Source organism: Lissotriton vulgaris, chromosome 5 (genome assembly GCF_964263255.1).
Source record: "Lissotriton vulgaris chromosome 5, aLisVul1.2, whole genome shotgun sequence".
Classification (NCBI taxonomy): domain Eukaryota; kingdom Metazoa; phylum Chordata; class Amphibia; order Caudata; family Salamandridae; genus Lissotriton; species Lissotriton vulgaris.
Window position 1 is genome coordinate 1,141,994,924 of NC_141693.1, and position 13,862 is coordinate 1,142,008,785.

Below are 13,862 nucleotides of genomic sequence, written 5' to 3' on the forward strand. Positions count from 1 at the left end.
TTAGAAAAGTAGGAGCTAGGTATATGGTTCATTATACTCTCCTTTTACAGGACATTGGAAATGGGAACAAACGTTCGTAGGATATGTGGGAAATGGAATTACGAATCAGGTGACATTAATCATGCTTTCAAATAAACGTTGCTGCTTTTGCTGGGTACATTGATGTTAAAGGTCTGAGAACAATATTTTGTGAGACACAACTAAAACACACAGGGGATTTCTCTGTGTTGTGCTTTAAATTAAAAGCTACAAATAGTACAAATTAATGTAAGGCTGCGAAGGGTTTACAGTCACTAAATGCGATGTGCTAAGGTTAGGCAGACACAAACGAAGCGTAGCGTAGTTGTCCTCTTACCTGATTATGAGAGGGCTGGTGCCGCGACCGGGGGTTCCTGGGACTGAGCCCAATGTGAAAGATTTGCAAGTGTTTGTGGAGGGTTTAAATACAGCCTTAATGAGGTAAGAATTTTGAACAGGTGGGTAACTATGAACATGAAAATAGGACTGAAGCATTGCCTCAATACGGCGGAAACTAGATATGGATGACGGACAAAGGCTGTGGCGGCCATGTTAGAATGGGTTTTGGTAATGATTTCTTAATAGCAAATGAACAGGAATTAGGTACACTTGGAAAGTGTTATTGTATAATTTTTTTGAGGAGAAAAAGACATTTATGGAGGTTCATAGTTTCCTTTTGCCTAGATGGTCTTGCACATAGCACGCCGGGTGTGGGGTATTTTTAGGTGGTAAACTGATCAATATCAGATAGAAAACACAGTAACATCATTATAATGTTACTATCCAGGAGATTTCTTCATTATGTCCAAATCGGACTGTGTCCAGGTGGTGAATCCAAAATGTTTCAAGTTTTTTGCGGAAATTTGATGAGTCTTTACCTGGTGGTACATAGACATGTTCCAAAATCTGCCATCGCATGTCTTTCTCCGTATGACCGTATTGGAGAAAAATGGGGTACCATAGGCGCATTTGTCTTTTGCGTTCTGATTGCAGACTTGTGTTCGGAGAATCTAGTGCGAAATTCTCTGGACGTCTCACCTATGTACCCTATATCACACGGGCACTTGATAAGGTATATGACATTTGTAGTTCTACAATTGGTCATTTCTTTTAGATTTCCGTGTTTCTGGCCATATGTCCATTTCTCGCCAGGGATTATCTGATCGCATGCATGGCAGTTACCACATTTGTCGTTCCCTTTCGGCAGGGGATTCCCATCAATGGTTTTCTGTTTGTTTTTGTCTTTGTTTTTCCACCTGCTGTGTACCAACTTATCTCGGAGATTTTGGTTCCTTCTGAATGCAAGAGTTGGTTTACATAGTTTGCCTTCCTGGTCGTTGATGTTTAGAATTTTCCAGTTGTTATAGATCACCTTCCTTATCTTGTTGTTGATAGTGGAGTGGTTCAGTACACATACGAGTTTCTGTTCTTGGGATTTTGGTGTTGGATTTAGCAGAACATCTCTGTTATAATATTTCGCTCTCTTCATGGAGTTGCGTATGAGGTGTTTGGGGTATCCTTTTGCAAGTAGGCGTTCTGTTAATTTGTTGGCATGTACCATGAAGTCTTTGATAGACGTGCAATTTCTTTTTATTCGTAGAAATTCCCCAAACGGAATGGAGTCCTTCTGGCAGTTTGGGTGGTAACTGCCATGTTCCAAGATGGTATTTTTGGCTGTCGGTTTGCGATATAGATCGACTGTCAGTTCTCCTTCAGTGTGTCGTATCCGTATATCTAGGAATTCCACTTTGTCTGAAGAAAAGTTGTGGGTGAATTTTAAATTTGTGTCCGCCAAGTTTAGCCATTTGGGGAATTTCTACGAATAAAAAGAAATTGCACGTCTATCAATGTTTCTTGCACACTGGGTGAACAACTTTGGTGGAACCTGTCTTCTAAATCACTACTCCTCTTTCCTGTCTATAAAGCTCTTTACCCTATTTAGATTCAACACTGATAAGATTGTTTTGTTGCTTCATATGAGCAGTTAAAAACCCTACAAGTGATGTAAAATTATGTATATAGTTGATGCCACTGAATTACAATGTCAGATAACGAATGAGTATAAAGAAAGATTATATTTACAAACGTTTCTCTTTATTTCCAGAAAACTGTGCCATGCCCTCGCTCTTTTAAAAATAAGTAGAGAATTTGTATCTATGTTATATATATATCTTCTTACATGTTGTCCTTGGCCCTGAGGAAGGTGACATTCACCGAAACGTACGTCGGCCCAACATCTACTGTTTGGATATGAACTGGTCAACCCCATCTAGACCAAAACGTTAATTGACAGAACTGTTCCATCTTAGTTCTTACTGTATTCCATCAAGTACACCTTCGGGTTGTCATTTTTCTATGTCTTGTGAGATCTAGTCTATGTGTTTATGTTGTTAGGTATGTTTTTTAAGAAAAGAAAAGGTATGATTAGTATGCAAGCATGTATGTATGAATGTTAGGATTACATGTTATTAGAGGGCACATTTGTTCTTATGCTTTACTGTTTTGCATTTGCACTTTATAGATTTTTTTGAAAATACTTGTGTAACAGTCATGAATTTGTTGAGCATGATATATGATGAAATGATATGTACAGCTGCACAAATGTCTCAAAATATATTTATCTGAAAAAAGGAAAAAATAAAAATAAAATGTATATGTTTTGATAATACTTTGAAGTTTCCACTTTCCTCTTTGGCATCCTGTAATAAAAATAGCTTGGATTTATTTAATGTTAAAGTAATATAGGTCCCTATAGAGGTATTTCGTATTTTTTGCTGAGCCGAACAACAAACCCTGTGCAATCGGTCCAGATTCAGAAGAGACCAAGTCAGTGAGTTTGGGATCCAATTTCAGCAAAATGGAGCATCTACGCTCACTAGAAAGAGCCCAATTGGCATTTCCTAAAATGCAAATGGCCCTCTGCGACCAACCCACCAACTCATCCGGATCGATGAGTGCGCCGGACGCCTTTGCTCGAAAGCCAAATCAAGAATTTTAGTCAAGGGTCCAAGGAGATCTAACATCTTATCCTGGCAGGACCGCCAGGACCTGTCCAAACCCTTCTTGGGATCTTTCGCGTATTTTTTTATATAGGTGACCATGGTAGGGTCCACTTCAGGAGTCTCAGCTAGTTTATCAGCCAGGTCAGGACGTGGGCATTCTGAGCGCAAACGTGCCCGCAGATCTTTCTCAAAGGGCTGTCGGATATGACTCTGAATATACCCCGCCACCTCAGGAGAGGGTAACCAGGAAGAAGAATTCGGGTGAACAATGTCTGCAGGATCGAAGGTTAACAATTGCGGAGTGGAAGGGGCGTCAACATAATGCTCCTTGCGTGCCTTTTTTGATGGAGGAGGAATCGATGACCAGAAGAGGATGACGAAGAAGTGTCATCATCAGAAGAACTGGGGGAGGTATGCCCAGATTTGGAGGCTTTTGCGGATTTAGGCACAGAAGATAGAGATTTGGCCAGCCTCGCAAAATCAGAATGATGCGGATTCTTGGGAGATTTCTTAGTGCGCCCAGCAGACTGAGGCAACCAACCCTGTTGAGCGGCATATTCTGATAAGTGTCTCTTCAAAGGGGCAATTGCCTGAAATAAAGCCTGACCCATAAAGTCATCCACAGAGCTAGAGGCCTCGTCCTCATCATAGTAATAACCTTCCTCTTCATAATCTCCGATGGCGACAAAGTCTGCCAACAAAACGCCCACGGAGAGGAAGATACAGAAATTTCAATAGCCAAGGCCAATTCATGGGCAAAGCAAGCCAATAAGCAGAGCAGGTCAAGAAACCCGAGTCAAAACTGTTTTAAAAGTGGAGGGAGGGCTTGCACAGAGAACCCACTCTAGGCAGAGCCTATGCACGATTTTACTACCCCACTTATCTCATTAAATGGGGCGTAGGCGAAGGCAAACTGTTCACAGGCAGTGGGAAAGAGCTGTGAGGAAAACGCAGCTGTTCAATAAGCGCTCTGTGACAGACGAAGCCAAATGTCAATAAAACACTGTCGCGCATGCGCGCTGACAGCAACCTGCACAGTAGAGGGACGCGCGAGCGAAGCGCGTGGCCCCTCTGCCTTCCGGACTCCCGCTCCACTGAACGCGCGGCGCTGCAAAGGAGCGCGCCGGTAACCGGGAGGTGAACACACGCTCCCCCAACAAAGAACCGCACAGAAAATAAAGCGGACCGGCTGAGGCTGACAATACACAAATGCAGCAGATGAAACAGCGGAAGCGGAGTAAAAAGCGCAATGAAAGCACAATAACAGTTAAATAACGATATTAAGTATGAAGTAGGAAACGTGCACTTAACTGGCTGCGGCAGCAGCTAAGAAAGAGGAAGTTCGGACCTCTATGATACTATTTATAGTGCGGTGTACTCTATGGTTACCCAGGGTTCATGGGTATTGTAGTTTTTTGTTTCTTTACTGTGTGCTGATTGGCTGCTGTTTTTTCAGAAAAGAAATAGAGAAAAGCATAATCGGAGCCTCCGTCCTGCCATAGAATTAAACATTTGCTAACATTCGTGCCAAGAATTTTCAATTCTATTAAGGACAGGAGGCGAGGATTATGCTTTCTCTATTTCTTTACTGGAAATCACAGCAGCCAATCAGCACACAGAAAAGAAAAAACGCACTACAATACCCATGAACCTGGGTAACCATAGAGTACAACATAGTATATAAAGGGCCATAGAGGTCATAACTTCCTCTTTCTTTGTCCATAGCCATCACAACAGGAAAAGTACAAAACGGCAAACTCCAACAATCCACTAAGGACGTCCCGCGGAGACCAACCAACAGGAGGAATTCGAAGCACACCTCATTTAAGGTCGGAGCCTGGAAGAAGTAAAACAGGGCCGTAAAATCCATCCCAAAAAAGGAAAAATCACAGAATCCATGACAGGGTGGGAAACATTTCATAGAACAATCAACATTATGGCATAGCAAAAAAGCGTAAAGCAATTCAATCCATCATAAAGAATGAAATCAGGGTGGGATAATCCTCGCCTCCTGGCCTTAATAGAATTGAAAATTCTTGCCACGAATGTTAGCAAATTTTTAATTCTATGTCAGGACGGAGGCTCCGATTATGCTTGTTCAAAGGTCATCCACCACTACTGAAGCAACACTTACAATAGGTTTAAAATAGAACTTTTTAAATACAGAGTCAGAAGACCAATCAGCGGCCTTCATGATGTCATGTAGACTGACACCCATGGAAAAAGCCTTGGAAGCCATAGCTCCCAGTGTCGAATGGGCACCAAAGAGAGAAATATGAATGCCTGCTTCCAGCATGATTCAGAAAAGGGGGTGGTGATGAACAGAGTGTCTGAATTAAGCAGACCACTCTTACCCAGTCCAAAGATCAGGGCTTGATCCATCACCGTTATTTAACTCACTGCCCCATCCCAGCTCAGAACCTGGCTATATGCAAATCAGTCTGTCCCTGGCCCAGTGCATCATGGGGACAGGGCAGACCAAACTACCAAGCCAATTCTTCACCAGAAAGGAGACAAGCTTCCGGGGACCGGTTTCTGGCATTTCAGCCGTCGTCGGCCCGGCTTGCTTGAATCCTGATGGAGCAGTGAGTAAGGGACTCATGTCTGAGTATACCCTGCCACACCTATAGTGGCCAAAAACGATTCAGAAAAGGGGGTGGTGATGAACAGAGTGTCTGAATTAAGCAGACCACTCTTACCCAGTCCAAAGAGGCTTGATCCATCACCGTTATTTAACTCACTGCCCCATCCCAGCTCAGAACCTGGCTATATGCAAATCAGTCTGTCCCTGGCCCAGTGCATCATGGGAACAGGGCAGACCAAACTACCAAGCCAATTCTTCACCAGAAAGGAGACAAGCTTCCGGGGACCGGTTTCTGGCATTTCAGCCGTCGTCGGCCCGGCTTGCTTGAATCCTGATGGAGCAGTGAGTAAGGGACTCATGTCTGAATATACCCTGCCACACCTATAGTGGCCAAAAACGATTCAGAAAAGGGGGTGGTGATGAACAGAGTGTCTGAATTAAGCAGACCACTCTTACCCAGTCCAAAGATCACGGCTTGATCCATCACCGTTATTTAACTCACTGCCCCATCCCAGCTCAGAACCTGGCTATATGCAAATCAGTCTGTCCCTGGCCCAGTGCATCATGGGAACAGGGCAGACCAAACTACCAAGCCAATTCTTCACCAGAAAGGAGACAAGCTTCCGGGGACCGGTTTCTGGCATTTCAGCCGTCGTCGGCCCGGCTTGCTTGAATCCTGATGGAGCAGTGAGTAAGGGACTCATGTCTGAGTATACCCTGCCACACCTATAGTGGCCAAAAACGATTCAGAAAAGGGGGTGGTGATGAACAGAGTGTCTGAATTAAGCAGACCACTCTTACCCAGTCCAAAGATCAGGGCTTGATCCATCACCGTTATTTAACTCACTGCCCCATCCCAGCTCAGAACCTGGCTATATGCAAATCAGTCTGTCCCTGGCCCAGTGCATCATGGGAACAGGGCAGACCAAACTACCAAGCCAATTCTTCACCAGAAAGGAGACAAGCTTCCGGGGACCGGTTTCTGGCATTTCAGCCGTCGTCGGCCCGGCTTGCTTGAATCCATCCCAAAAAAGGAAAAATCACAGAATCCATGACAGGGTGGGAAACATTTCATAGGACAATCAACATTATGGCATAGCAAAAAAGCGTAAAGCAATTCAATCCATCATAAAGAATGAAATCAGGGTGGGATAATCCTCGCCTCCTGGCCTTAATAGAATTGAAAATTCTTGCCACGAATGTTAGCAAATTTTTAATTCTATGTCAGGACGGAGGCTCCGATTATGCTTGATCAAAGCTCATCCACCACTACTGAAGCAACACTTACAATAGGTTTAAAATAGAACTTTTTAAATACAGAGTCCGAAGACCAATCAGAGGCCTTCATGATGTCATGTAAACTGACACCCATGGAAAAAGCCTTGGAAGCCATAGCTCCCAGTGTCGAATGGGCACCAAAGAGAGAAATATGAATGCCTGCTTCCAGCATGATTCAGAAAAGGGGATGGTGATGAACAGAGTGTCCGAATTAAGCAGACCACTCTTACCCAGTCCAAAGATCAGGGCTTGATCCATCACCGTTATTTAACTCACTGCCCCATCCCAGCTCAGAACCTGGCTATATGCAAATCAGTCTGTCCCTGGCCCAGTGCATCATGGGAACAGGGCAGACCAAACTACCAAGCCAATTCTTCACCAGAAAGGAGACAAGCTTCCGGGGACCGGTTTCTGGCATTTCAGCCGTCGTCGGCCCGGCTTGCTTGAATCCTGATGGAGCAGCGAGTAAGGGACTCATGTCTGAATATACCCTGCCACACCTATAGTGGCCAAAAAACGATTCAGAAAAGGGGGTGGTGATGAACAGAGTGTCTGAATTAAGCAGACCACTCTTACCCAGTCCAAAGATCAGGGCTTGATCCATCAACGTTATTTAACTCACTGCCCCATCCCAGCTCAGAACCTGGCTATATGCAAATCAGTCTGTCCCTGGCCCAGCGCATCATGGGAACAGGGCAGACCAAACTGCCAAGCCAATTCTTCACCAGAAAGGAGACAAGCTTCCGGGGACCGGTTTCTGGCATTTCAGCCGTCGTCGGCCCGGCTTGCTTGAATCCTGATGGAGCAGTGAGTAAGGGACTCATGTCTGAGTATACCCTGCCACACCTATAGTGGCCAAAAATGATTCAAAAAAGGGGGTGGTGATGAACAGAGTGTCTGAATTAAGCAGACCACTCTTACCCAGTCCAAAGATCAGGGCTTGATCCATCACTGTTATTTAACTCACTGCCCCATCCCAGCTCAGAACCTGGCTATATGCAAATCAGTCTGTCCCTGGCCCAGTGCATCATGGGAACAGGGCAGACCAAACTACCAAGCCAATTCTTCACCAGAAAGGAGACAAGCTTCCGGGGACCGGTTTCTGGCATTTCAGCCGTCGTCGGCCCGGCTTGCTTGAATCCTGATGGAGCAGTGAGTAAGGGACTCATGTCTGAGTATACCCTGCCACACCTATAGTGGCCAAAAACGATTCAGAAAAGGGGGTGGTGATGAACGGAGTGTCTGAATTAAGCAGACCACTCTTACCCAGTCCAAAGATCAGGGCTTGATCCATCACCGTTATTTAACTCACTGCCCCATCCCAGCTCAGAACCTGGCTATATGCAAATCAGTCTGTCCCTGGCCCAGTGCATCATGGGAACAGGGCAGACCAAACTACCAAGCCAATTCTTCACCAGAAAGGAGACAAGCTTCCGGGGACCGGTTTCTGGCATTTCAGCCGTCGTCGGTGCCAGAGTAGCAGGAGTAACGGGCTTGAAAGGTTTCTGTAAAGCAATCAATAATTGACCTTGTAAATCAGAACGAAAAGGTGCAGTGCTTACCTCGTAATCTTTGATACATTGGACCACACACAGCTGAGGGTTGTGAGGAAAATAAGGATACGTAATTGAAGACGTATTACATTTAGTCCGTCATGATAGAACAAAAGTAACACCCTCCGGGGAGAAGGTGCGACCTGCCAGGTCCAAAGCCCGCACATCAGAAACTCGTTTGCAAGAAATCAAACACAACAACATAGTCAACTTTGCGGAGAGCTGTTTACGGGTCAATAAAGAATTAGCATGCCAGGACTCTAAGAAACGCCAAACAATTGATACATCCCACAGGGAAGCATATTTAGGACAAGGAGGTTTTACCATCCGGATGCCTTTAAGTAATTTAGATATCAAGGGATGTTCTCCAACAGGTTTACCATGAATAGAAACGTGACCCGCAGAAATCGCAGAACGAAAATTGTTAACTGTTCTGTAAGCTAACCCAGAAGAAGCCATGGAGGCCAGAAAATTGATAATCAAAGGGATATCTGCTGTAGCGGGATCCACCGACCGTTGTGCGCACCAATCACACCAGCGTTTCCAACTTGATGCATAACGCTTGCGTGTGTTGGGGGCCCAAGCTTCAGTGATAAATCGGGTAGCATCTCCAGATAACCCCGGGTCTTTCCAGCGTCCCCGGAAATCCTCCACGTCACCAGACGGAGTTGACCCGACAGAACCAGAGGGTGCGGTTCGTGAAGAGGGTCCAGCAACAGATTCCATCTGTGAGGAAGAAGGAGCAGCTCATCTCCAGAAGAACTGGAAACCAAGCTTGAGCCCTCCAAAGAGGAGTGATAAGAATGAGCTCTGATTGGAATTGTCTCACACGGGCCAGAACCCGTGGAATCATCACGAACGGAGGAAAAGCATAACACAGGAGAGGCGGCCAAGATTGAAGAAACGCATCCGTGGCTAGGGCCTCCGGATCCGGACGCCAACTGAAGAAACGGGGAACCTGAGCGTTGAGGCGAGAGGCAAACAAGTCGAGGTGACAACGTCCCCAAATCCTGGACAGCATGCGAAAGATGCGAGGATGAAGCTTCCAATCGCTGTAATCTGTCAAATGACGAGAATTCCAATCCGGGATCCTGTTGTCGCGGCCTGGCAAGTATTCTGCAATAATTATGATCTGACGTTGCAGACAGAGATGCCAGAAGTCCTTCGCAATCTCCGTCAGAAGTCTGGACCTGGTACCCCCCAGTTGGTTGACATAATGCACCGCCGATATATTGTCCATTCTGAGAAGAATGCAACAAGACGTCTTGTGAGGAGACAGACACCGAATCGCGAAAGAGCCCGCCAGAAGCTCTAGGCAATTGATGTGGAGTGACAACTCCTCCCGTGACCATTGACCCCCCGTCGCAACAGGGCCGCACCGGGCTCCCCAACCCCAAAGGCTGGCATCGGATTCGATCACTACATCTGGGGTCCTCCCGAACAACGCCCGGCTGTTCCACGACTCCATGTGGTCCAACCACCACAACATCTCCGTTCGGGCATCCTCTGAAAGTGGAACATGATCCGAATACCGAAGTCCCTTCTGTAGATGTTTGATCTTGAGACACTGCAAAGCGCGGTAATGCAACGGACCCGGAAAGACCGCTTGAATCAAAGAGGACAGAAGGCCTACTATTCGAGCCAGCGATTGCAAGGAGACAGTCTGTTGAGCTAGGAGAAGCTTTAAGTCCCTCTTGATGGACCTGATCTTCTGACCTGGCAAGAGAAGCTGACAAGAGACCGAATCTATTTGAAAGCCAAGGAAATTCATCAATTGAGACGGAACAAAGTCGGATTTCTGTGGATTCACTAGAAAACCTAGAGATTGTAATAGATCTATGGACCACTGTAAGTGAGACTGAAGAAGAAGAGGGCACTGAGCTAAGATGAGAACATCGTCCAGGTAGACTATTAAGCGAACTCCGCGCGATCTTAAAGACTCCATCACTGGACGAAGAAGCTTCGTGAAGCACCACGGAGCTGATGAAAGGCCGAATGGAAGGACCTTGTACTCGTACCAGGACCCAAGCCACTGAAACTGCAGGTAGCGACGATGAGGCGCGTAAATCGGGACTGATAGATAAGCATCCTTCAGATCCAGGCGAACCATCCAGTCGCGTTCCTGAAGCAGATCTCGTAGAAGATGAATACCTTCCATTTTGAAATGACGATACACCACTCTGCCGTTGAACTCTTTTAAGTTGAGGACCAAACGCGATCCTCCTCCCTTTTTCTCCACTAGAAACACATTGCTGACGAAGCCCTGCAGATGAGGTGTCGTGGAGACGATGGCCCCTTTGGCCAGAAGAGAAACGATCTCCGCGGAGATGAAGTTCTAATCTTGTTGGGAAAAAACAAGTGGTTGAGGCCGATGGTGTTGGTGAGGGTGCGTGTAAAATTCTATTTTGTAGCCCTGCACCGTCTCCAACACCCAGGCATCGTTCGAGATTACCTCTTTGGGACTTGAAACCTCTCTGAGAGGTCTGATCGGAACCACGGACGAACGAGCGTCCCCTTCGTCCGGCCCTGCCAAAAACCGGGCGAAAAGCCCTACGCAAATTGGTTTGGGCTTTATCCAAACCACTGAAAGTGGCCACAAACTTAGTGAGCTCCTTAAGAAACGGGGTACCGAACAATAAACCTTGGGCTTGAGGTCCTGACTCAAATGAAGCCAAGTCTGTTAGTTTGGGATCCAATTTCATAAGGATTGAGCAGTGCCGTTCAGATGACAAAGCACAGTTTGCATTACCTAGGATGCAAATTGCCGGCTGCGACCATTGCACCAATTCGTCCGGGTCAAGCAGAGCACCTGATTCCTTGGCCCGAAAGCTCAAATCCAGAATCTTAGTTAGGGGACCTAGTAGATCCAGAATCTTGTCCTGACAGGATCGCCAGGATCGGTCTATACCTTTTTTCGGGTCTTTAGAATATTTTTTCATGTATGTGACCATGGTTGGATCCACTTCAGGTGTGTCAGCAAGCTTATCCTCGAGCGTCAGGCGTGGACACTCCGAGCGCAAACGCGCACGCACATCCTTCTCAAAAGGACGGCGTATATGGTATTGAATATAATCCGCCACTTCAGGGGAGGGCAACCATGATGATGAATTTGGATGAACAATATCCGTGGGGTCAAATGTAAGCTCATGTGGCATAGAGGGGGCCTCCACAAAATGCTCTTTACGAGACTTCTTCGCAGGAGGCGGCTTCATAGGCTCGGAAGAGGATGATGAGGAGCCATCATCAGAAGCAGTAGCTGGACTTGAAAGGCCAGACGCAGCTGACTTTTTGGATGGAGGCGCAGAAGACAGAGTCTTAGCTAATTTGGCAAAGTCCGAATGATGAGGGTTCTTGGGAGACTTTTTAGAACGTTTAGAAGGAGAGGGCAACCAACCTTGTTGAGCGGCATAATCTGATAAATGTCTCTTCAAAGGGGCAATAGCTTGAAAGAGAGCGTGCCCCATATAGTCATCCACAGAACCAGAGGGCTCGCCCTCGTCATAATAGTAACCTTCTTCCTCATAAAAATCTCCCATGGCGACAGAGTCTGCCAGTCAAATGCCCACAATGAGGAAGACAAGAGTTATCAATAGCCAAGGCCAAGTCAGGGGGAGTGGGACCCCAAATGCAAGCCAGACAAATTATCAGGTCAAGAAACCTGACTAAAATAACTGCAATATTTTAAGTGGAGAGAGGGCTTGCAAAGAGTAACCCACTCTAGGCAGAGCCTATGCACAAAATGACAACCCCACTTATCTGTAGAAATGGGGCGTAGGTGAAGGCAAACTGATAACAGGCTATGGGCAGAAGCTGTGAGGCAAACGCAGCAAAATCACACGAGTTCTGTGACAGGAACGTCAACAAATGCAAATACAGCTGTCGCGCATGCGCGCTGACAGTAGCCTGTTTAGAAAAAGAGACGCGCGCACGAAGCACGCGTTCTCCCTGCCTTCCGTCTCCCTCTCCACAGAAACTAATGCGGCGCAGCAACAGCGCGCCGCAACCGGGAGGTGAACACATGCTCCCCAACGATACCGGCGAAAGACAAAGAGAGCGGCCGAAGCCGAGGAAATAGAAAGAGCGGCCGAAGCAGAGCAGTCAGCCGGTAATTAGCAGCGCAAAGCGCGGTGAAACAAAGAGAACGAACACACAATTATCAGCAAACACAACGTTGTAGGTAGAAATAAACGTGTACTTAACTGGCTGCGGCAGCAGCAAAGAAAGAGGAAGTTGTGACCTCTATGGCCCTTTATATACTATGTTGTACTCTATGGTTACCCAGGTTCATGGGTATTGTAGTGCGTTTTTTCTTTACTGTGTGCTGATTGGCTGCTGTGATTTCCAGTAAAGAAATAGAGAAAGCATAATCGGAGCCTCCGTCCTGACATAGAATTTGTTTTTCCAGCCAGTCTCTGCCTTCTTCGATTTATTCACTGACCCCGCCCCCATTGCGCTCAGGTTCACATTCCATAAACAGTTTTATGCCATTAAACAGCTGTCATGAAAGTGATTTCTACCCACTGTTATTTTTCAGTCCACACATCGTTGCAGGCTGGTAATTCGCCGTCATAAGTAGGTGATAATAACCAGCCGTTATCGGTGGCTGCTATTGACATGAAGCTTGTTGACAGCAATGGCACGGTAGACTAAATGAGGTATCTTTGCAGTTTCCATTTTATTTTTTCATGCTGACTTATCTTAGCTCGAATCATAATAACGACTAACCATTAAAAGGAAAGTTTCTAATACAGTAACTGATGTGCTCAAAGCCCACTCCCATATTTTGCGAGTGCACTGAGATATAGCTGTGAGGGGCAGAGACAGGGAAGAGGGACTATAATTCTGTGCACATCGACAAAGAAAACGGACTATTCTTTCTAAATCGGAAGAAGTTGAATAGACCGGCACAGGCAGCTCTCTGTTTCTATGGCTGCAGCTTCCAGCATGGGTGATGTTCATTGCAATAAAGCAGCGCGGTTGCTGTCTTTGAGTGGTCTCTTCCCCATTTTCAAACCCAAAGGACCGACATCAGCTTCCTATCTCAACCAGCTGAAGGAGAAACTGTTGAAAGGTAAAAGGGACGAGGTTGCATGTTTTCAAACACAGTTAGGGGACTTGGGTACACAGGAGAAGATGGACACGGACTTGCTCGGAAGTCACAATGTTGGAAGCATCTTTAGAGGTAGCTGAGCAGTTAGGAGTCGTTGCTAAGCACACATGGATGCCTCGAAGCAGGATGAATGGCAAGGCTTATAAATAGAATATGTGGGCGGGCAACTAGGATGTAGAAGATGAAAGGTCACGTGTGGGCACAGAAGCGACCACAAGGCAGGGCTTTAAGTGGGATGGGTCCCTTCAAGTCTGAGAACCGGTAGTAATTGGAACCGGTCCCCTATTGGGTCCTAAGTATATGCCCTTAACCTTAAC

The 13,862-nt window shown here is 46.2% G+C and overlaps 1 protein-coding gene across 4 annotated transcripts in view; it reads left to right on the top strand.

The window, feature by feature from the left end:
* TRUB1 (TruB pseudouridine synthase family member 1) overlaps positions 1-13,862 on the top strand; it is a 184,453-nt gene that overhangs the window by 9,616 nt on the left and 160,975 nt on the right. Inside the window, exon 1 of one of the 4 annotated variants that reach the window (XM_086922897.1) lies at positions 13,264-13,506. The exons of the other annotated variants lie outside the window; for them this stretch is intronic. Within the exon in view, the coding sequence (XP_086779023.1) occupies positions 13,362-13,506 (145 nt within the window). The 5' untranslated portion in view covers positions 13,264-13,361. Of the gene's footprint in view, positions 1-13,263; positions 13,507-13,862 lie in introns of those variants that run through there. 4 annotated transcript variants of the gene reach the window in all.